The sequence below is a fragment of the Arvicanthis niloticus genome, chromosome 21 (assembly GCF_011762505.2).
Source record: "Arvicanthis niloticus isolate mArvNil1 chromosome 21, mArvNil1.pat.X, whole genome shotgun sequence".
NCBI classification, from domain to species: Eukaryota; Metazoa; Chordata; class Mammalia; order Rodentia; family Muridae; genus Arvicanthis; species Arvicanthis niloticus.
In genome coordinates this window covers 3,568,097-3,593,853 of record NC_047678.1, presented here as the reverse complement: position 1 = coordinate 3,593,853, position 25,757 = coordinate 3,568,097, and the positions used below count along the sequence as shown (strand labels likewise).

Below are 25,757 nucleotides of genomic sequence, written 5' to 3'. Positions count from 1 at the left end.
AGTTTAGCATAAATTTAAGATAAAAAGAGGCACTTAGGAATGTCCTTCTATTTATATAAAAAATTCAAGTTTGCTATTTCAAGAAGTCAAACTTTATAATGATAAAGTACCCTGCCTTATTTCATTTTGTCTAAAAATATCTAGATTTTGTTTGTTTGTTTGTTTGTTTATTTGTTTGTTTTTACTTCTGTAGGACAAGTTTTAGGGAATAAAATATAAGTGGTTGTTTACTTTTGTCTATTTTCTTGGTTTTGCTTTCATTTTGTATCCTGAATATCCCTGAATTACAAAATTCTGTTTGGAAAATTTGCCATACATAATTTCCATTATAAACAACTAAGTACTTTGCATTTTGAAAGATCTGATGTTCTTTCTTTAGTAGAAATCTCAAGAAAAGATTTTATGAGGTTTTGGTCAATTAATTTCTAAAAAAACACAAGTGTTTGTCACTTTCACCTCCATGGAATAAAGTTCCCGGTACCGGCAGTTAGTCTGCACCATGGTTGGTAAAGGCCAACCATGCTACAAACACTTGTGTACAATGGTGATTGCTTTCAGCGTATGTTGGTACAATGGTGGCATAGAGCCTGTGGGAGTAACCAACAAGTTTCTGATTTGAGTTAAGGCCCACTCTTGGTTCAGTCCTCTATCTAATTTGTTCTTCCTGCAGTTTTCCTAGCTCTTTTCGTCTAAGCTGTATTTGTTAGATGATTCTCTCTTTTTTTTTTTTTTTTTTTTTTTTTTTGGTTTTTTGGTTTTTTGGTTTTTCGAGACAGGGTTTCTCTGTGTAGCCCTGGCTGTCCTGGAACTCACTCTGTAGACCAGGCTGGCCTCGAACTCAGAGATCTGCCTGCCTCTGCCTCCCAAGTGCTGGGATTAAAGGTGTACGCCACCACCACCCGGCTTTGTTAGATGATTCTTAACTGAGACCCAAGACCCAAGACCCAAGGTTCTCTTCTGAAGAAGAGTAAATTGAAATGAATACTTTGTTGACTCAACCTAACGTCAACTCGCCCTAAAGTAACAATTTCTATCACAAATATGTATATATTTTGCATAGATAGATAGATAGATGGATATAGATGTAGATGTAGATATATAGATATAAATATATGCAAAGCCTGGTGGTATATACATATGCAATCTTCCACATACTTTATTTACTCTGTTTCATTTTATGTAACTACTCCACACAATGATGTGCCATATTCAAAACTGAATGAAGAGAAGAAAAATGAATGTCTCTAGTTTTCTCCTCCCATTACCTTCGGTTCTAGTCTTCATTTCTAAAACTTTATTATTATAAAGCATGGAACATATTTATACCTCTGATTACTAAGTTATTCATTCTAAGCAGGCATGTATAGTTGGGGATTTCTTTTGAACACATCTTCACAATACTTTTAATGATTAATTTGACATTGACATATCCTCCTCACTCCACAAAGACAGCTGCCTTTAATAATAAAATGATAGTATTTGCATAATGGTTTACAAATTTACAAAGTACTTCCATGAATAACATTTTATTCTCATCTAATCCATTTTCAAATGACAAAATGTAGACTGAGGGGCCTATGTAACTTTCTAGTGAGTGAATGGTTTCTCATTTCCTAATATGAGTCCCTACTAATTTTCTGAATTCTACAATTCCCTTACCCCAAATATTTACTGATAGAAAACTTGCTGTTTGAGTGTCTGGTGTCACAAAGGCAAGCAGGGTGGCAGGAAGCACTATCTACAGATTCTCCCGAGCCTCAGTCCTAAAGGATGCTTTCATGCTTTATAAATGACTTCAGAGTCACTCACTAGAAAAAGGAGAATAAATAGTAGATACCTATGACAGCAACTGAAAAACATCCTCTTTCCATTTACCTTGGTGTAGGAAAACGGAAAATTTGCCAGCCAACACGGCATTCTGAAAAGGCAATGTATGGAAAGTCAATTAATTTTGGTATTTACATTTAACAGCACTCAGCACCGGGTTATTTGCTGATACTTAGAAGATTGCAGATTTTAAAAATGCTTTGTAATAACCTCTGTGATTGAGTTGCAGTTCTGCAAGCTCTAATTGACACTTGCACCTAGGAGTGCAAAGTGTTTCCTCAGCATTAATTCCCTTGGCATTTAATTAATTTATGGAAAATGAAGCCTCAGGTTCATAGAGTTGAAGTGCATCTAGAAAATATGTTAATCTATTTTTACACTGAATTGGTATACATCCTTTCTAAAAAGTATGCCCCAGTTGCTGAGTCAGGCTGTGACTGTCATCATTGTTTAAAGAGAATAGTCAGCAAATGACAGGTGTCTCTTCACACAGAGGATAAGCAAACAACCTATTAAGATACCAGTGTTCCCTGCATCACAGAGATGTTACATAGTTCACACACTAAATGCAAAAGGAAATGAAACTTGTTCTGCCAGTTACTAGGCAGGATATGTGTTAGTATACATATTTGTGTACTGATGTTTAAATACAAAGCCTCTTAGCACAGTGCTGACAGCTCAGAGTAGCTTTCATCTCTGCAATCACCTGTGACACCGCTGGAATCATCCTATGCCTTGAGATCCAGTGTATCTGGTGGGGTGTATCCTTGGTCAAAGATCAAATCAGAAACAGTGTTGATTTCACAACAGCTAGTACATAACCCATAAAGCATTCTATACTTAAGTTTTCTAAACTTATTTTTCTTAATTTAGCTTTGTTAGGTAACTTTATGCATTTCAGATTTATTTTCAAAAGAAAACGTCTTTTAAGTTAAAATTGAGGATTCCATAAGCATACTGTATTTACATTATCTATACCCCTTCTTTTCCCCCTTCTCCAGTGTCCCCCAACTCCCTCCCAAATTCCTGACATAATTTCTTTAATTATACATATACGTGCACATGTACATGTGTGTGTGCATGCATGCATGCTTTCATGTGTGAACACATGTGCACACGTGTGTGTATGCATGCGCGCATGCATGCATGGTTGCATATATGTGCTCACGTGTGTGTGTGTGTGTGCATGTGTGTGTGTATGTTACATATAGTCTACTGTACTCACGTAGTGTTGCCCATGTGTACTTATGTAGAGCTGACTACTTGGGATGGATAATCTATCAGGGGACTCTGACCTGTGGAAGACTGTTTCTCCTTCTCTCAGCAGCCACTGTGACTCCTCATCTACGTGTTGGACCACACGAAATTTCCTCATCCACGCTGGCACACCATCTAATGGTGGTGTACTGAAGGTCTTGTTTAGGTAATCATATTTTTAAGATTTCATGAGTAAGGCTTCCCTGTCATTTTTACAGGTCATTCTTTCACAGTCAATGCCCTGGTCCTCTGGCTTTTAGTATCTTTTCATATAAGTAAGAACAAAATTAAGTACCCAAACCCCTGTATTTATGCATAACTATATTCATATATTAGTTGATGTGTATTAGTGATTAAATGTTACACTTTAACTTTACTAAAAAAAAAATCGTGACAAGTTCACACTGGAAGCATCTAATATTTGGCATTTTTGTTCAACTTGATGTTCCTTTTCACAAAACAAAACAAAGTAAAATAAAAACCAAAACCAACCAACTAAAACAAAACAAAAACCTTAGAATGCACCTTGAAGACTAATTGAAAAAATTCTCTCCTTTTGGGTTTAAAAAAGACGACCTTGTATTTCATGATAATTCACTTTTAGAATTCAAGAGTAAAACTCACAATGAAAAAAATCATCAAACCACAGAAAAAGCCCTTGGACTTCTACGGGATGCAGCTGTAAGATGTCCTCTCTTTACATCTCAGTTTTCATATCTGTAATGCAGGAAAAGCCATCTTTCCAGACTGTTGCTAAAATTATACCTACTGATCATTTCAAAGTAGTTAGCAAGAACTCAGTAAATGTAGGGCTAACAAATTAGAAGTTGGAATCAAAACCTGTTAATGAGGTGTTTCTAAAGTTTAATGTCTGTATGAACTACCTGGGGACCTTATTAAAATACAGACTGAAATTCTATTGTTCTGAGATAGGGGCTCAAGAGCCTGTATTTTAACAAGATTTCAGGCAGTGCTCACATGGCTGACTCCTTAACCGAGTCCGAGTATCAGAAGGTCTAATGTACCTTAAAGCGGGAACCAGCATCCACGTGCTGTGGGAAAGAGTAGGAATAGCAGGCTTTGGCAAAATATATCTGCAATGATATAAGCTTTTGTAATTAAAAAAATGAAAAGGGCAGTAGAGACTCTCTGTTTACAGTTGCCATGGCTAGCTATACCATCTTATAATACATTAGTAGGAAATCGGTATTAATATCAGTGATAATGCTTTACCTAAGTTATTTAGAATTAAAAAAATAATTACAGAACTGTCTATGTTTATGGGCATGGCTTATGGACTGAATTTTGTAATTTTGGTCTTGCCATACTCTTATATCTTTGTGTGTTGTTTTTTTTCTTTTGTTTCCTGATTTATTTTTGGCTGTTTGTTTTGTTTTATTTTGTTCTATGATTATGGGAATAGAACCTAAGGACTTCTGAGGCAAGCACGGATGCTGAGTTATATGTCAGCCTTTGAAACCGCCCTTTCTTTTTTTCTCTCCTATCTCTTCTTTTTGCCTTAAGCCAACCAAAAAATATAACAAAATTAGATAATAAAATATTCAAAAATATACGATGCTATTAATTTGAATATCTACACAGGCCGCCAGCATTAACTCAAAGATAAACCTATTCATTTTTAAATTTAATTTGTGTGTGTGTGATATGTGGCTGTATGTATTTCAATATGTGCATGTATGTGTGTGTGTGTGCAGGTGTGTATATGTATATAAGTCTGTGTGTCTGTGTGCATGCATGTGTGTGTGTGTGTGTGAAATATGCGTGCAGGTATGCCTGTTCCATGGCTCATGTAGGGAATCAGAGAATAACTTCCAGAAGTCAGTTCTCTCCTTTCATGCTGTGATCCAGTGTTGAATTCACTTCTTCACTACAAGTGCTCTACCCATTGAGCCACCCAGCTGGCCTTTCACCCGATTTGTATAAGTACAATAATGACCAGCAACACAGTAAGATTTAAAACAGCTAAAGCAAATTTATGACAATAGCACCAAATTCTCTAGTGAGACATCAATAAGAAATGACTGTAACCTAGAACATCATTCACTTCTGACATTATGGAACCTGAGTAACATGCAGAAGGTTTGAACATTCCCTTGTTTTAGAAAAACCTTCTTTTGTTGCGTTCTATACCAGTGCTTTCCTAACTTTCCACCTAAGTCTCTGGCTCTAATTCTTTAATTTATTTACAGTAATTGTCATCTTTACATGACCACATACTGTTGTTTTTCCCAGGCCTCTGACACTGCCCTCTTTCTATTTGTAATTTGTTTTCTAATTATTTAAAAATATACAAACAAAAGCATCCATCTCTACTACCTCTAAAATTTACCTCATGGCCAGTGCCCTGTCTTGAGCACCACACTATAATACTGATTGATGGTTGGCTTTGCTATCTGTCTTACAGTTATGATGCAGTCATTATTAAACTGCGTAAGAATGGAGACTTGGGCTATGCTTCTCCTCGGCTAATAGCACCTCTTCTGGCAGAAGTTATCCAATCCTTGAAACAATCTTCATGTCTATTTCCCCATCCTCTCTACCTCAAACCCACAGTCAAATGCTATAAATCTCCTTCCTTAATTCTTGTGTTCTTGGTAGTTTTAATAGTATGCAACACCTTCAAACATATGCTACCATTCAGGGCTATGCTTATTTCCAGGAAGGTAGTACTGTAACCCTTTTTCCATCATTCTGTTTGAAGCGCTCTTGGAAGACTGGTTTGGTATTTACCTTCATCAGTAAATAGCACACCTAGTTTTCCATTTTAGATGGTTAGATTTGACTGTCATCGACACTCATTCACATCAGCTCACTTATTCCCTCCTCAGCATCCCTCATATATAGGTATAATGGCTATTCCTAGTCGTTAACTTGACTATATCTGGGATGAAATAGAATCCAGAATCAGAGGGCTCACCTGTGATCCAGATCTTGAAGCTGGAAGACACAAGTTTCTGACCTGGATCTTGGCATGGAAATCTTGAGGCAATAAAAAGCTTAGGACCAGGCAGGGTAGTATAAGCCTTTAATCCCAGGAGACTGAGACAAGATCTTTGAGTTCAAGGTCAGCCTGGGACAAAGCAAATCCCAGATCCGGGTGTGGTAGTACACACCTTTAATTTGGGCTACACCTTCTGCTGGAGAGTACAGAAGGGCATTGGATAGAGGAAGATTCATTCTTCATGGCCTGCTTGCACTTACTCACCAGCACATCTGTTGGAACCTACTTCTACATAAGACAACTAGCTTCGTGGGGCTGAGCAACTACTAGATTCTTGCAGCTGACAGTTGCTGGGTTAGTTGGACTACAGACTGTAAATCATCACAATGAACTCCCTCAATATAGAAAGACATTCCATAAGTTCTGTGACTCTAGACAACTCTAACTAATACAATTGATTATTTCTAATTTTGGCTAAACCACTATTCAGTATTTTTCACATCATTATAACTACTCATACACAGCAACATCTGATAGAGAATTATATTTATATTTTCCTATTTAAGGTTCATAAGATTCATTCAGTAAGCACTCAATAAAACCTCACCCATAGTTACTTTCAAAACGTGCATGTATATTACATGTTTGATGGATAGAATTTTCTTAATTCCTACTACTTTCTGACTGAACCCAACCCTGAATGGCTGCTCTATCAGGTTAGTGCCCCGCTGCCGCCCTGATGCTCCTGTCAGCAGCATCCTATCTCATAATTTTTTCAGTTGTTAGAATCTAATACTTTTTATTTTCTTGCATTTGCTAATTCATTTATCAGAAATTAACATGCAGCAGCATCCAAGAAGATTGCCTGGCTGGTATCTTTTTAATTGTTTGTGTGGTTTTCTGTTTTGAATACATCTCAACCACAATTTGTCCTCCCTCCATCCTTCCCACTCTCCCCAACCCCACCTCCCCTCTCTCCCACATCCATTCCTCCTTTTCAGAAATGAACAGGTCTCCAAGGCCTCCACCTACCAAATACAGCATAACAAGCTCGATTAGACCACACACAAACCCTCATATCAAGGCTGGGTGAGGCATCCCAGCAGGTAAAAAAGTGTCTAAGAGCAGATAAAACTGTAGGGAACACCACAGCTCCCACTGTTCGTGGTGTAGGAGGTATCTTTTAGGACAATGAGACACAGAATGTCTGAAAATCTATTCAAAGTAACACTAAAGGCAGAAACAAAGCAAGATTGAAAACAAACAGTAAAAATCAGAATTGTGGATGCTTCCATGGTTCTAAATTCTTCCATTATAGTATTTGAAAAATCTGATTTGTTTATAATCCTCACATTTTTTTCTTGAAAACTCTGGTTGGATTTTGTTTTTCCTTTTCTATTTGGAAGTACACAGGAATTTGATTTCTCTTTGTTTTAGTATTGTGGAGTTTCACAATGATGGCCTAATATAAAATCTATTCTCATGAAAGTACTAGATACTTAGTAGGTTTTCAGGATAGAATTGCACATTGTCAATTTTGAAAATATCTTAAAATATTTTCTACCATTATTCCCCCACCTGCTCATTATTTTTCTCAGCTTGCTCTCTCTGGAAATTCTACAGTCCACACACTGCTGCACAGGTAGACTCTGATTCTTTTTCTGTTCTATGTATTCTCCTTTCCTTTTCTTGTACTTCCTAGGAGTTTTTCTTAGCTGACCTTCTAACTTTTTAATTTGTGTATTTTAATCACTATGTTCTTACCTTTTAAAAGGTCTTTTCCATTTCCTGAAAAAAATGAAGAACCTTATTCTTTTTTAGTGAGTGTGAAGCATGTTTTTAATCTTTCTGAGAATATCAAATTGTATGCATATTTATACATTTTAATTTTCCAGATTTTCCTGTTTTCTGTTTGGTTCTCTCACATTGTTTTCAAGATCAATTTTTCCTATTAGAATCCTACTTCAGAAATTTAAAATACTGAATTATATAATAACATTTAAGATCAAATATTAAAGGTCAATTAGGAAGTCTTGTTTTGTTTATAAGTCTGATGTAATATAACCTCTCTCCTTTTCTGAATCATCTGAAGTAGAGCACACATGGCTTCCCTCTTGGGACAGCTCCTACTTGCTGTATGAGGAGCTATCCTGTACCACTTCTCTCCGTCTAACCAACAATATTGATAATGCTCAAAGTGAGGATTTGAATCCAAAAATAATCCCATCACCTATCACTTTAACTCCAAAACACTTTGCAAAAATTATCCAGTTAAGCCATGTTGTACTTGAATTTTCAAGAGAAAAAAAATAGCTCAAATGTCCTTAAATGTTAACAAAATGCACTGAAACATATGACTGGAAATCTATAAATTTTGTAGGCTTCAGGGTTGACTTAACCTAGTTCTTGATAAAAATGTATGTTATTCCCTGGGTTTTATTCTCCTTCACATGGCAGTTTAACCCATCAGATATAGGAAGATGACTGTAAGATCCCAGCTTTACTTCACCACAGGAGAGAGCAACATGAAAAAGGCAGGACCTACTTCTCTGTATAACCAAAGAGCAAGATGAAATCACCAGAAAGCTAGAGGAAGCCCCCCGGGCCTCAGCCAAGGATGGTGTTAGCACTAACAAGCTCACAGAACTATGGAAAAGACACATGGCTATGTGTAGACATGTGTATCCATTTTAATAAATCTAAAGAACTACATTGGAAAATAAATACTATGTAGGTGGAGTAGATAGAAAATAAAATGTCTTCCAAAAAGATATCCACATTAAGTCCCAGGAACTTGGGATTAATACTACCTTAAGAGGGAAAATTGTCTTTACAGCAGTGATTAATTTAGTGACCTAGAGATGAAGAGCTATGAGTTATGTGGAGACAAGTTTTCATTTATTTTCACCTATAAAACTTCAAGAGAATTCAAAATACATTTCACAAAAATGTTAAAACAGAAGGGAGATTGTTTTAATTTAGATACAATGATAAACATAATTTATGTTAAGTTTGAAAGGACATTATGAGCCTGGGCATGCAATTATAAAGTTTCCAAGCTACAGTTACTTACAGCCAATAAAGAAAGCAAGGTGATTCTACATTGGACAACAGAGTAGGACATTTTCTTTTCTTTTCTGCTATCTATAAATATGAATATCTGTACCACTTACCAAAGCAAACTGCAAATATTCCCCTTATGAAATTGAGAGAAACATTACTAAGGTGTTTGTTTCTCAGAGAATATATTTTAGCCCATAAATATAAGACAGCTTGTTTCATCTGCATTTAGGAAAAATGCACAACTAATTTGTAAAACTAAAATGGAAATATGATACAGTCAACAGAAGAATTTGTTATCATATACTTAGATCTGAGACCCAGTCTTTTCATTACGAGTTAATTGAGTACTTTGAATGAGACTTTTAACTTGTCTGACCTCTGTTTGTACATCTATAAACTGAGGACAGCACTAATAACCATTACATGGTTCTGAGCTGTGGTCAGAACAGATAATAGACTCTCAGTGTGAGTGCTTTTGAAGCTGTAAGGTAGATTATGAATCCAGACTGCTAGTAATTAACTTAGAGATACTGAGATGTTCTGAAACTAAATTGAATACAGTGCTGTTCTGGATGTTTCTTCTTCATCAACCTGAACACTGGAAGCTGAAATTGTTGCAAAAAAACAAAACAAACAAAAAAATACCCCTAAAACTACTGTGTTTGCATACTGATGCAGTTTACAAAATGAGCACATAGATTGTACCTTATGACACAAATGTTTTAATAAATAAGTATGATATTTACTGAAAACTCCAAAAACTAATCCTGCATTTAGCATTGGCTTCATGCATAAGTGGAAATGGGTCATGGAACCTGTGGTTCTCTGAATTAAAATGGTCTACACAGGTCAATATTTCGAAAGCTTAGTCATTATGGACACTAAGGGAAACATTAGGTCTGGTCTTGTAGGGGTTATGCCTAGATTAGGTGTTGAGAGTAGGTATGACCTCATTGGAGGTGATATGTCTCTAGGAGTAGACTTTGAGCATTCAAACGCCCATACAAGGCCCAATATCTACCCCTCCTCTCTCTCCTCCTCTTGCCTTCCTACCCCTAACTTGCTACAGGTGGATAAGGATGTACCTCTCAGCTAATTCTCCAGAACAAGGTCTGTCACTATGATCCCTGTCATGATAATAAAGGGACTTTATTCAATGCTTTCTTTTATAAGAGCTGCCTTGGTCATGGTGTGTCTTCAGAGCAACAAAAGAGTGACTAAGACAGAATCTTAAATTCCACTTTTTTTTTTTTCCTGAGAAATAATATAAAACGAAGCCAACTTAGTCTAGTTTTTTTTTTTTTTTTTTAATCCTTCCGGCACACTCTAAACACACTGATAAATGCCTATGACAGAGCAAAAATGATAGAGGATAGCAAAGGCTTTGAGAAGGAACAAACACATGAGAACAAAAGCCGAGGCATTACTTCAATGACGCCTTGCCTCATAGTAAGGAACTGCATAACCAATGCTACTGCCTGCACAGTCAAGCTAATTAATAGGTTACTTGCTTCACTGGTCAACATGATTATGACAAAAATTAATTTTAAGATATAACTATGACACACAGATCTGATTTCATGAAGAATAATTCAGATTTATCCACAAATTGCTTAAAGTTAGTCTGAGCAAATATCAAATATCACTTTGATTCCAGCACAGAAACAAAAAAAGAATTAGTGTGCCTGAGCTTGTGCATGCATGTGCACAAACACACACACACACACACATACATACATACACTCACACACACACACACACACATACATACATACACTCACACACACACACACACACACAAAACAAACAAACAAATAATAAAAACAGCCCTCTCTGAGGAAATCAAGAACTATAAAATTTCAGATCTGAGCCATCACATGTCGGAAATTTCCAGGAAGAGACCAGTGAAAACAGTCAGTGAAACGGACACTCAGATAGTTAATTCATAGTAGAGTTCCATAATTAAAATTGAAGAAAAGAAATTTGATGAACTACTACTAGTCACTGCAAGCTGCAGCTGTGGCAGATTAGTGAGTGTTTTCGTGCACAACATGTAATTATGTGACAAATGCAAGCATCCGAGGAATGTCTGTACCATGTCAGTAAGACATGTTGCTAGAGAAGGAACTCAGAATCCTCACATGTACAGGGGAATGGGAGACATAAGTGACCTTGTATTTTTATCCTATTTTCAGTAAAAAGGGGTCCTCATCAGGAGTCTGGAGACAGTCAATCCAGCAATGAAGAGGACTTGCTTCTCTGCAGGGGATGCAGTCCGTCCCCTCATCCACACGGAGGCTGACACTGTAATTTCCCCTCCAGATGACTCAATGCATTCTTTCCTCTTCACTCATAGCATCTACATACATAGGTAAAACAGTCCTACAGATAAGATTAAAAAATCAACTTTTTTTTTTTTTTATTTTTAAAGGAGAGAATCCTCATGGTGATACTAGTGACTTCAGGCAGAAAACACTGGGAGATGGGACATGGAGGGGAAAAGGGGAACACGATCAGGTACTGGCAGGGGAGAAACAGAAGTGAAGCCCTGAGGGCCAGCTGAAAGAATGGAAACAGACAACCATGGGACTTTCTAGAATGTACCAGAGACCTGGGAGGTGAGAGAATCTCAGGATTCAAAGGGAGGGACCTTAGATGAAATGACATACAGTAGGGAGAGGGAACTTGTAGAGTCCATCTCCAGTAGAAAGACAGGGCATCAAGTGGAGGGATGGAGTTGCCATCCCACAGTCAAAAATTGTGACCAGAATTGTTCTTGTCTAAAAGAACTGCGGGGAGAAAAATGGAGAAGACACTGTGTTGTAGTAATTATTTTAAAAAGTGGCTGCTGGTTAAGCCAACTGGCTAAGCTGCAGCATCTCTGCCTAGCTCAGCCACGTAGCCAGAGGCCACGTGTGTGCCGCAGCTAGAAACGGCCAGCTAAAGACATCAGCCTTGCCACCCACAAGACGCCAGCGTGGGAGATGGTTCTGCCAATCTTCCATGCTGTCTCTGCAAGGCTGGGCAGTGCCTGGACCATCTCACCAACCACACAGGCTCAGTACAGATGAGACTCTAATGCTTAGATTATCCAAAGGCTTATATATTTAGTAATGATCAATGACAAGATACCCTTACAATCAGAGGTGTAACCCAATACCCAACCTAGATACACCAACTAACCTTTGAACTGTTACAGACAAAGCCTCCATATACCCTCTCTCATTCGGTCTCTTCCTTAGCTCCTCCTCTTTCATTTTCCTCTTCCTCTCCTTTCTCCTCCTCTTCCTCTCTTTACTCCTCCCACCTTACTCCTCCTACAACCCTGAAGGAAAGAAGGTTCAGTGACCAGCTCAAATTAGGATCCAGCTCAAGGGGAGTCTCCAAGGCCTGACACTATTACTGCTGCTATGGCATGCTTACAGATAGGAGCCTAACATTGTTGTCCTCTGAGAGGCCCAACAAACACCTGAGAGAGTCAGATGCAGATACTTATATCCAACCAATGGACAGAAGCTGGGGACCCCATGATTGAATCAGGAAAAAACTAGAAGAAGATGAAGAGGAGGGTGACCCTGTAGGAAGACCAGCAGTCTCAACTAACCCAGATCCCTGAGATTAACCAACCAGGCAGCACACATCAGTTGATATGAGGCCCCCAACACATATACAGCAGAGGACTGCCTGGTCTGGCCTCAGTGAGTGAAGATGCACCTAACCCTCTAGACACTTGAGGCCCCAAGGAGTAGGGAGGTCTGATGGAGTGGGATTAGGAGGCTGGGTGTGGGGATTTGGAGACAGGGGTGGGGTGAGGGTGGGGGTGGGGGTAGAGGATGTGAGGAATGGTATGAGGAACAGTTGAAGGGTAGACTAGCAGGGGGCATAATGACTGAACTGTAAAAAATTGATTAAAGAATCATAATAAAAATAATTTTTAAAAAGAAAAGGATAGAGATGAAATTTATACTTAGTGTTTATATGATGGTCAAATGGCATGCTATTTTCTCAGTGAAAATTTCCAACAATCCTATGATGTACTCAAAGTTTTCGGTTCTATTTTACAGACATGCAAGTTAGGTAACTTATTCAGATCACAACTTGTAACTAAGACTTTAGTTTTACTAATTTAAGCTGTAGATCTGTGTTTAACACACCAGTTTGGGGTTTTGTTGTTATTTTTGAGATTTCGTTCCTTTCTAATGTAGGCACTCACCCTTACATTTTCTTTTTCTAACAGCTTTTTGTTGGAAATCCATGCATATTGGTAAATTTTCATTCCCCATGAAATACTTTTTAAATTTCTTTTTGCTTTTCTATTTGCTGCTTGTGATTGCTAAATGGGTTACGTTTCTACATTCTTATAAATTCTCTCATTTTTACTTATTTTTATTCAATTCTAGCTTAATACGCTGTTGTCAGAAAAGATACACTGAATGATTTAAAAACCTTCACAATCACCAAGGCTTGTTCTATGACTCATTTAGGATTTATTCTGGAGGACCCTAGTAAGTGTGCTTGAAAAGAAACAAGCATTCTTCTTCTTCTGTTGAGGGGAGAGCTCTGTCAACGCCAGCTAAAACCATTTGGCCGATGCTGTTGCTCAAGTAGAACGGTTGCATTATTGACTTTCTCTCCAAATGTGCTATCCATTACTGTAAGTGAAGCATTAAAGTCATACTAAAGAACAAAGTCCCAGATTAACCAAGGGGATGCAATAGCAAAGATTAGAACATAGCAAAAGGAAAAGGAAAGAAGAACAACAGAAATACTTTAAAAGATAATATGGATATAAATTTTATATGATGGAGAAATGATCAAATCTTAAAACAAAGACGTGAAGAAAAATTAAAGAATACAAGGAGACACAACCGGATGTCTAGGGCATAAAATGAATATTAAGATACTATTATATAACACTCTTAACAACTGAGCAACAAAAATAAATGGATGAACTCTTAGAAAATCAAACTTAAACAATACTGAATGAAAAAGAAAAAAAGTATACACAGACTAATACAAAACAGGGTAGGCAATAATATTGAATAAAAATCTTTTCCACAATCCCCTCCTATTTTTATAAATTTGAATATAAAGATGAATTCTATTAAAAAAAATCAAAGACTCAAAACTAGTTCTTCTTGAGCTCTTTCTAATAATAGAAAACAATTTCAAAATATATCTAACTTTTATCATAGGTTACCAAAAACATGAGAGACACTTTATGGAAAAAAAAAAGTTACTAAGATAGTTTCTTTGAAGTTATTTAAGAAAGTCTTTAATGGAATGCAAGCCAATTCAACAAAATAATTAAATGATCAAACATCATGTTCACTTAAAATGAATCCCAAAGATACAGGGAATGTTCCATTTGTGACAGCCAATTAACATGATACAACACATTACGGCAGGGGGGCAACCTTAACATTATGGGAAAAGCATTTAATACATGAATAAAACAAAAAAGGTTGTCATGCCAGTGAAATAAAGGATATGTACAAAATCGTACAGCTAAAATAATCAATCAATAAACTTCAAAATATTTTCAAAAAGGTAGTGACGCTTAGTCTTCCCATTGTTTTCACCACGTTGTTTTGGATCTAGTCAGACTAACTAAAAAAAGAAAAGAAAAGAAACGTGGGAGGGAAGGGAAGGGAAGGAGGGAGCGGGCCTCTCCATCTCAGCTTCTGTCTGTATCCCATCATGCTCTAGGCCCCCTACTTTTGTTTTGACTTTCCAGTTGCTATGACATAAACAGGCTGAGGAAAAAAAGGTATCTTACAATTTCATGGAGTATATCATTAACTCTAAGTATGGATTGGCTTTGCTTATAGATTATAAATTAGAAAAAGGTATATTAATGAAAACATCTACTCCAGAGACAATTTTCTTAATCTTAGACCTTACATGAATAAGAATTCTGTAGGATCCCAATGTTTTCAAGGGACATATAGATCAAATATTCTGAACATGTTCCATTTTCTTTTATTGTTGCTACTAAGGAATGAGTAGATTTAGAAGCCAGTGTCCATGTCTGTAATATCTCTCTAGGAAGCTCTGGAGAAGGAGACAGAAATTTGGAAGATGTTCTAATATATTCTTTTTTCTACAGATGGGTAGTTGTGTACAAAGTCTTCCCTACCATGTGTCCTTGGCCATTGGGATATCTTTGGTCCATGGACTTTAAGAAAGAAACAACTTTTTTTCTTTTTTTTTTTCTACACAAGGGCCTGGTCTAAGTGGCCTCTGATAGGAAATATGTAGTAACCAACAGGGTAGAAAGTTTCCAGAGCCAAAGGTGATCTTGGCATGGATTGAGAGTTAGATTATTTCTCAATGTTATGAATTCAGTGTTTCCTAAGTACTTCACAGTTCCTGCCATTACTGTCAATAAAGGAAGCATAGTTAGGAAAGCCTCCAGTGGCCACAGAGAGGCCCACCAGGCAAAGCAGAAACCACTCATTGTTGGGGCCAGGAAAACAAGGAAGAATTAAACACAGAGACCCTGAAGTCAGACTACCATGTTCTAAGTACCTGTGGGGATTAGATTTGGTATTGGCTTCATATCTTTGAATAGAAGTATGTAGTATCTAATTTAACTGTCTCTGGTCCTGCTTTTCCACTTCAGATACCATGCCTTTGGTCTGCCACTGGCCTGGTCCCTGGGGCCAAGCAATCTCCAAAAAGGCAGATGATACTGTTGGTAGCTAAAAGTGTCCTTACAGAATCTCCATTTTTCTCCCAAATAGATATTCCTGCTCCACCAAGGGCAGCTTTACATATCTCTTCTTGAAGATCTACATTCTCTGTGACTGCCATTACAGGTGCTACTTGTTACAACTTTGAACCCTTGTCGTGATGGTTGTATAGTGAGATCTAATACGGAAGGTAAGATGAATAGCCAGTTTCTGTTGAACAATCAGCAGAATAGTTGGCAAATATCAGTGGCCCGAATGGAGAGGCCCAGCACATGTCTGAAACCTTGCTGGTCAAATCTAAAAGTACCCATAGCCTGCATGTAACTTGTTTCAGTTGGGTGGCATTAGACTCTGGGTCAAGTCACAAGTATCTCCTGAAAGGCCTACAGCCTGTTCATCTGGGGACCAGATGATGGGCACCAGAGGCAAGCCTGGGAGGGAGGGCCAAGTCTGCCCATCAGCTGTGGCTAATAAAAAGATAAATAAACCACTCATAAGGCTTTTGAAACACTAGGAAGAATTAGAATGACATCCTCAGACACTCAAAGAAACAAACAAAGAGATAACAACAATAATAACAACAAAAACACATGACTTTATTTCTTTTTCACAAGAGTCACAAAGAAAATAACTCTTCATTAGGACACTGCAATTATATTTCTATTGTATTTTTAAGTCTGACTTTAAATAGATAATATTTAATGATATACAACCTTCTTTGATTGCTATTATAGGAATAGAAAATGTCATGAAATCACGATTTCACAGTAACTGTTAAATCCTATATATTTTTAAATTGATGTAAATTACTATTCCTTTTTATTGACACCAGGTATTGAACTCAATAAGGGGCTAGTCTTTAGATGTGATGAAGAGAGAAAACTTTCTTGAACCTCTCTAATGAGTTCTAATCAATATAAAATTCCTAAATCCATCCTTCTTAGACCTTGCTGATAATATCTTGGGGAGGATGAACAACAGTGACTGCCATTTTGAGGTACTCACTAAATACGGGCATGTAAGCAGATTTGTCTCAAGTTCAAGAGAACCCTGAAGACAAGATCATCAACTGGTCTCAGTGGTACAAGAGATGAGGAGGAAGAGATGATAAATTTTGTCTAGCTGCAATGTCTTAACCAGTAAGAAAGTATAAACAAAACTTAAAATGATGGGTCCTTTCAATAGCTCAAAGGTTCATAGTGCCAAATATTATAATGTCTCTAATCTATATAAGATGTTCCATAGACAACTTTTCTTTACTAATTAATTATCTATCCTTGATAAGAAAAAATAATGCCCAGATAGAAGACATCAGATCTCAGCATAGAATAGCACTTACTTACAGCCAACCGAGATGGACCCATTATTGTTTTAATGATGACCAAATATCTAGAAGCCATATGGGAAGGACGTCTTAGCTATTCTAGCCATTTTAACAGCTCTCAAAGAGCCTGAAATCCCAGGTTCATCATCTAGAGATCAGCCATACAGGCCAAAAACAGTAAGATTGTATCAAAAGATACTTTTGAGCCTATCAAGATTTTTCCAGTGGACTTTGCTTTGAACATTTAAACCAGACTGCTCCCTGTTTCCCTGCCTAGGACTTGTACTGTTAATAACTTTTGCTTTTACTTTTTCCCTCACATCCCTTTCCAGACACTAAGCTTGAGGAATTTTATCAAAGAAGTAACAGGAGCATTAGTGATGATATGGAAAGAATTGCAACTTTTTGAGCAACAGCAAATAAACAAAAGCAAGAGAAAACCAAAAGGGTAAAAAGTCAAAGTGCAACTTTTTAAAGAGCAAAACAATGTAGCAGGACATTTTTCTGCTACATTGTATTTGCAGTGGAGTTGTGTGACTGGACAGTAGAAGGGGTAGGCGGAGTGAGGAGTTTGGAGGAGAAAGGAAGAGGGAGAGGAAGCAACATGGAGGAAGAATCATGGTTCTCTTGCAGTATGGGGTAGCAATTTCTATCAAAAAATTAGATATTGGGTAAGGATTCTAATTGGTTTGGCATCTTGTGTGTTGAGCATTCCCAAATATATAAATACATTGGATAATCTTTAAGCATTATGAATCTTCATTCTACCAGGAACTGCGAGCATGGTGGGTACTGTCTGGGGCTTAGCAGAGAACCATGAGGGTGATGGGATTGGCCCAAGATCCATGCTTTGGGGCATGGTCACTACGGAGCTGACTAGCAGAGACAGCGGTCATGTTAACATCTCATGGGTGCCAGGGCTGGCGCTTCTAGCTAGCTGGAGGCACAGTCAGAGCAGGAACATGGAAGCTGCCAGGGAACAAGCTGGACTGAGCTCCGTTTTATGAATATCTCCCATTACAAAAGAATTCAAACTAGGGGCAGCAGAGGCTTGAGGCAGAAGCATCTTAAATAGAATAGGAAGAGAATTACACAAATGAATCAGGCCCAGTTATAGACGCTCAGCCACAAATGTGAATGAACCACCAATATCTCCACCAATAGGAATGTTCATAAAAATGAATTAAATATTAGGTCATAAGTAGAGAGAATATATTACTTACCCGGTTTATACTGTTGTTCCCTAAAATAGCCTGGAGTAGAGTCTTTTCAAATTCTTCTAACTTCTTAGAACATCTTTTAAAAATATGATTTGATAAATTAAAATCACTGGCCAGTCTGGCTAATGTACCAATAGCCTCTGTCCAAAAGCTTGAGAAAGGGAGTTTGAGATTCTGGTAAAATGTGATCAGACCATCTAACAACTGTGAAACTGAATCAGAAACTGTTGAAGAGTCTTTTTCAAAGTGGGTTAAGTATACTTTCAGATTACTAGACTCTGCCCATTTCTTCAGTTCCAGCAGATGTTGAAAGAACTGCATGTGAGAAGATAGAGGATTTTCCAGGGTAGTGCATGGCTTTTTCTCAAGAGGCAGTGGGAGACGGAGTGGAGGATTGATGCTTTCCACAAAATTCTGGGATAATTCTGCAGGTTCACTTCTTTGCTCATTTGATAAAACACATCCAGAGTCATCCATCAAAGTCAATGTATTTTCAGAACTTGGTGGTTCCTGATCTGACAACATGGGGAGCACATCGTGTCCTGAAACAAAAAGCAACAGAAGGATTATCTTCCTGCAGCTAAAGGTCTTAGGAACTAGACAATGATTGTGATCTAAATGAAAATACTTCATAAAACGTCCAAGTGTGTATAAACATTTAGCAAACTGTAGAAACTGCAGAGAGGCAAAAAACAGAAATTGCTTAGTTTGGCTAAAAAAAAATAGTTTTTATATTTTCAGATGGTAACTCTCATTCATCTACAAGTATGCTTCCAGAAAGTCAGTCACTCCAAGCTTTCTCCTCCATGCAGAACAGAAATAGTTTTTTTTTAAAGACTCGTTTCATTTTTAATTATCTGTATGTATATGTGTCTGTACAACTCAGTGCAGTGTGCAGAGGCCACACATGGACAAGAGAGCCCTCTGGCTGAAGTTACAGGTGGTTGTGGGGCTCGTGCTGTGGACTCCAGACACTTTGCAAGAGCAGCAAGTGCTCCTAAGCACTGAGCGTCTCCTCATCCCTAACCAGCAGAGTTCTGAAAGCGGTAACCGCTACCCATGTGTTTGCCAGTACAGAGCAGTACTCAAACTGACCATGGGTTATCCTGGCTGCTTCCTTTTAACAGCCTTAGCCAAGTGTCAAGGGCACACATGTCGAAGATGACAATATCCAAAAGTAGACACAGGGAAGACTCTCCTCACAGTGCACGGGGATCGTAGTGAAGTGTGACGTGGTACATATTACAGTATTAAAGTCATATTATCAAACTGAATGAAAGAATGATAAAATTAATTATATACAAAATAGTTTCAAAGCAATGCTAGAGGATATATTGCTATGACCTCCCAATTTGCTAACAAAAAATATAAACTCAAATTGATTTAAAAAAACTGTCAAAAGCTGCATAAGTAAGAGTTATGGCTACCCATGGCTCTCAAGTTGACTGCACCTGGAATTAATTAAAACCCAAGCAGCTGGGCACACCTGTGAGGAATTTTTCAAGGCTGAATTGGAAATCCACCCTAATTCTGGATCACCTAAGGTCATAAGACCCACTCTAAATCTTATGTTTCCATTGGAACTCCTGAATACCCCCACTATAGTATAATGTATCATAGTATGCTATATAATATGTGCAGTTTAGTATACTATGGTATAGTATAGAATAAACTTAACCAATGGATGAAGACCTATGAAAATACATAAGTAAGAAATAAGAGGACACCAGAGTGGTGGTTCTTGAAGGACTCTTTCTTAGGGGTCGCCTAACACCATCTGCATATCAAATATTTGCATTATGACTCATAACAGTAGCAAAATTACAGTTATGAAGTAGCAGTGAAAATAATTTTATGGTTGAGGGTTGCCAGAACATGAAGATCTGTATTAAAAGGTCAGACCATTAGAAAGGTTGAGAAACATGCACTAGAAATATAGTAAGATCTCCTACAATCATAGAGTAGAAGAATAATGTTAAAATGATTATATTAAAGTAATCTTGATTAATGCAATTTCCAATAACATGCGAGTTATTTTCTTTTCAAAATGAAATATAAACAGGGAAGCACAGAAGACTCTAAACTAGTGGTTCTCAACTTGTGGGTCAGAATCCATTTAGGGGTTGAATGATTGCTTACATTCATAACAACATCAAAATTACAGTTACAAAGTAGCAATGAAATAATTTTATGGTTGGGGTCACAATAGAAGAGAAAGTATATTAAAGGGACACAGAAATAGGAAAGTTGGGGAAGATTGGGAACCACTGAAAGCAGTCACATACTCAAGCAGAAAGAGGAATGCTAGAGACATCTCACTCACTTTTTCAACCTATACTTCAGACAGAATAGCGACACTAAATGGCAGTGATTCAAAATGAGACATGTGAAAAGAACAAATGCACTAGCTAGAAGTCCTCACAGTAACATCCAGAGGACTTTACATATGATGTCAAAATATACACTGAAGAAAAGATAGCCTTTCAAACAAATGATGCTGAAATCTAAGTATCTACATAAAGAACACAAAATGAGATCCATATCTCTCACTTGGTATACAAATCAACCCAGACCCCCCCCAAAGTCAGTTACTATAAGAGTTGAAACATTGAAATTATTAAATAAAATCTTAAGAAAACCCGTTTAAGATATAACCATAATCATTGATTCTAAGATCTCAGAAAATAACAGCAAAAATGAGCATGAGATTGTATGAAACTAAAAGGCTTCTGTACAGTAGATGTAACAACAGCACTACAGCCAAAATCGCTGAGTAAACAGAAATCCTTCCGAATGCAAGGACCAGTTCTTAATTTACTATTGTGTTGAAGTACTGAAGATAACTGCTTTCAATTTGATATATATATGATCATCCTAACATGTTTATCAGTAGATTTAATAGAGATGAAATACACAGAAACAAATTGATATTGCACTCTGATGAACATTATATACTTGACAAATATAAACTATTGCTATAAAATACTAGCACGTGAAATTTACAGTAAAATATGTATCTTATACACAAGCACAGAGAATTAGCTCTTAAGTAAAAGCTGTTACAAATACTACTCACATATTCTCTCTACAAATTCTGTGTGTGTGTCTCCTGCAGACTGAGTCCCAGATATATCCTACTTTATTTTGCTGAACCATAGACCTTACATTTTCTGTTTTAAAATTTTAACTTAAATCCATTTCCCATTTTAAAATAGATCTCAAGTATATCCAATAAAATAGAGGTACCTCCCTTTTACATATCCTACCCTAGAAATGTCCACTGCTGGTTCAAAAGATGTGCACATTTTATTTCCATCAAGCATATTCATAGTTAAATCAATTTTTGATGCCTTATCTCACTTATTTCTATATTCCTTACAGCATTCATAAAATCACATCCAGATCTAACTGTTTCAAGGGAACATATCTGTATTCTCTATAAGCCCCATGAAGTTTATGATTATCAAACTGAAGAAGTCTTTATACACAGACATAGAGATAATTTATATCTGTAACAGCTGTTTTCACTAATCCTGTCAGTAGGTATGAGATTATAAACCTAGTGTCTTCTCTTCCCTCTGCCCTACACAAAAAGTGAAACACCCTATTACACTGATTCTACAGTCTCAGCATGTATTAATTATGTTTCCACAAAGAAACACACACAATTTGGTGTGTGGGTGTGTGTGTGAAGAGGATCAATTAAGGAAGCAAGACATCCCAAAGATATTTACTGTGCAAGATGGAGCCCCAGAAAAGCCAACAATGTAAGTTCCAGTCCAAACATGGGTGAGTTGTCGCCCAAAGAACTGATGGCTCAGATTGAGGATACAGGAAAGAAAAGACCCACGTCTCTCCAAATGTCAGGAGGAATGGAGGAAATGCTTCTTACTCGAAGAGATCAGCTTTCTTTTCTGGTCATGCCCTCATCTTACTGGATGAGGCCAACCCAATCTGTTATGCCCAATCAACTGATACAGATCTTCTCACCCCAAGGGGTAGAGTGCTTAGATATCTGAACTGAAACTTAAAATTAATATTCAAGGCATCTTTGTCTAGGTCCTCCTGTAATTACTTCCTTATGTTGGTCCATACCACTGACATCTTTTGAACAGTTTAATGCAACATCCTCCCCTACATGATCAATCAACCTCTAGTTCAGCCCACCACTAAGATACCTTCACTAAAGCACCACCTTTAAAGCCATCTGTTTTGAAGAAATGCTCCAGATACTTCGCTCATTCTCTATTCTATGCTACAGAGTAAACGTCTCCAAGGTCCGCAGTACACAAATTCTACCATTGTTTGCACATCCCAACCTGTTTTTGTAGTTACCTTTGTCTTCACCTCCATTTTGTAGTTGTAACAATAAGCCATATAGTTCATGAAAACATGAGACACTATGCCACATAACTATGAATTTTCATATACAGTTCCCCAGATGAATACTTACTTCAAGTCCACCTTCATATTTTCAGTGAAACTTTCCAACTTTTCTCCATGGTGAGAAAAACCTTATATACACTTTATTACTACCCACCTTAGCCTGCTTTAAATATTAGTGACTTCATACTGAAAGAAGTTTCTGAAGGAAAAGTTTATTTATTTGCACATTTATGCAGCTTGATACCTGCCTCCTATGTGGTTGGTATTTGAATACTTGTTGGAAGAATCACACACACACACACGCACACACACACACACACGCACACACACACACACACACATCATGATTGAATCAGGTAATATCCATTCAAATATACACAGCATAGGCATGTATAATTTAACATTTCCAATTATTAATTGTTGATTGGAAAATCATTAATAATCATTATTTCATTATATACTCATGCATTGACCAATGTAAAAGTTATGTTTATGCCACCTGGTCGTCAAACAGAAAATGTTATTAAAAGCCATTTCATAATTCCATTTTAATACCATTTTGTATTTATAAGAGAATTACATAGTTTCCCCTTTATCCCTCTAAACTTTACCATAATCCCCACTTCTCAAATTTATGTCCTTTTTTAAAATATATATTTATATGTCTATAAATATTTTATATAATATATTGTAATTATTTGTTTATATATAATCTATTTATATGTGTAATTTATTTATATAAAATATACTATACTATATTATATATTGTTATACATAAATAAAATTATAAAAATATATATGTACACACACACACACACACATATATATTTCTAAATACACCCTGCTCAGTCAATGTATTTTTATATTATCTCAATGCTAAGCACTTGGTAAAAGATAATCAATACTTTGAGGACTCCTAACAGCAATATTTCACTTAAAAGCAAGTGTTTGCTTCTTCCTCTAGAAAGATAAATTTTGGTATCTGACAGAACACATGCCAGATGTGCTGACAAAGCAAAGGTTGCAGCGTACTTTGCCCCAGTATAGCAACATATATCACCATTCAAACTCTGAATATACAAAAAAGAGAGAAATACTATATGCACAGAAATAATACCAAATAGAATAATTTCTCTGGACTGAAGTGTCTTTTCTCAACATAAATAAAATGTGTATCTGTGAGCCCACTTTAGCCTAGTCAACATAACACCACAATTCCTTATGGTTTCAAGTGTCCATGCTCTGGGGTTTCCTCATTGTCTCTTTCCTAAGACATCTTCCAGCTCCCCAACAGGAACCTTCTTCAGTGATTCACCAGTTGTACCTGCGACTTTCCCAATCTATTTCACCTTCCTGAGTATCTCCATCATACAGTCCCAATGGCTAATTTTAGCAACAGACTCTCAAATCTATAAATGACAATTGCTCGCAACCTACTGGTCTTCTTTGCTGGCTGCTGGCTATTTTTAAATGCTGGCAGCACTATAACATGTTATTTCTTACAAAATAATCATTAGCATTTTATCAAACATTTAATTTAAAAAAAAAATCACTTTCTGGTTTGACTTATGATACTTAGGTTTAGGATAGATTGTGTAAAATGAAAGATGTACTGGAAAAAATTAATCAAAAACAGTACGATGAACAAATTTTCACAATTGCCCAACATGCTGCTGACTGAGAGTGTGAACATTCATATGGAAATAAATACTCAGACTTTATGAGTGATACATCTCATGAACAAGTGCTTAATAGGAAATAAGTAAGTAAGTAGTTGTTTTGGCTCAGTTTGAAATTACTTAAACCCTTCCTAGAATGGAAGGCATTATGGAAGAACTAGCTTGTCCTAGGTGGAAGGATCATAAAAACAGTTGCTCATATCTAAGTAGACAAAACGCAGAAGTATAAATCTCAAAGCTGACCCTGCAGTGGATTCATGTACTCCCATGGGCACAGCATTGAAGGAGCTACAGCCTCTCACAACAGTGCTGTCAGCTAAGTTTCAGGACTTTAAACACATGAACTGAGGGTAACATTTTTTTTTTAATCCAAGTCACATTCTGGATATTATCTCCACTAGACTTGACCTCTGCACCTAAAACTTGCCAAACCCAAAAGAAAGCAGGGCTTCCCTTATCCTTGACTTCACTATCCTGACATCTATGCTATATCCTTCGGGCTCCAGTGTTTGAAACTTGAGAAGCTACTTTGTGAAATTCAGCCACTAACACATGCTAATCCCGCCTACCTCCCTAGGTCTGTTCAGTCTACTCCCCTTTGAGAACCTTCTCTTGCATTAGGTATTCTGTGTGACTTGCTTTACAGCCTCAGTCACAATTTTCTCAAAGCCATTTTCCTGTCATTCACAATCTCTTTAGATGTCATCTCTTCAGAACTTCTTCTCTAAGTACTCCAAGCAAAGGAGCTTCCAGATCAATCTTTTTTCCCATCTTCCATTTCTGTTCCCTAGCCTGTCACTATCACTTTATGAATATTTCCCACAGGTATCTTTTGTCTTCACCCTTAAGAATATGTGTTCCATAAAAGATTTAGATTTTCCAGGTATATCACTATACCTCTGAGTATGTGATTCTGAGTTGGAGCTAAGTAACACTAAACAAACAAAACCCTTTTTACATTGTCTCTTTTATTTCCATGTTCATGTAAAGAGCAGATACATAAGCAAGTTTCAGCCTCCTGTGCAATTGTTCTGTCTGAATAACTTGTCACCCAGATAACAGAAAGGAATACATTACAGATTACATACTGCTTGCAACATGTATAATATATGTCAAATAAATATGATGTTAATCGTCTGTTTTCATTCTAGAAAACCCTCCCAAAGCTCTTTACTACAAATTGAAAAAGCACATTTTGTCCCGGTGTCATGACTTTTCTTAAGAAGGACACACTCTAGTTTCTCATTATCTTTTACAACACTCTTTTCTACTCTATTGGCCAAAGTCAACTTAAACTGTTTTCCAGTAGATTCTTATAATTATCTTTACATCATTCACTCCTCC

The 25,757-nt window shown here is 36.9% G+C and overlaps 1 protein-coding gene across 1 annotated transcript in view; it reads right to left on the bottom strand.

The window, feature by feature from the left end:
- The window catches only part of Mei4 (meiotic double-stranded break formation protein 4), a 103,894-nt gene extending 84,997 nt beyond the window's left edge, over positions 1–18,897 (bottom strand). The window contains exon 1 of the mRNA XM_034484257.2: positions 18,352–18,897. Within this exon, the coding sequence (XP_034340148.1) occupies positions 18,352–18,873 (522 nt within the window). The 5' untranslated portion in view covers positions 18,874–18,897. The remainder of the gene's footprint in view (positions 1–18,351) is intronic.
- Positions 18,898–25,757: the final 6,860 nt, after the last annotated feature.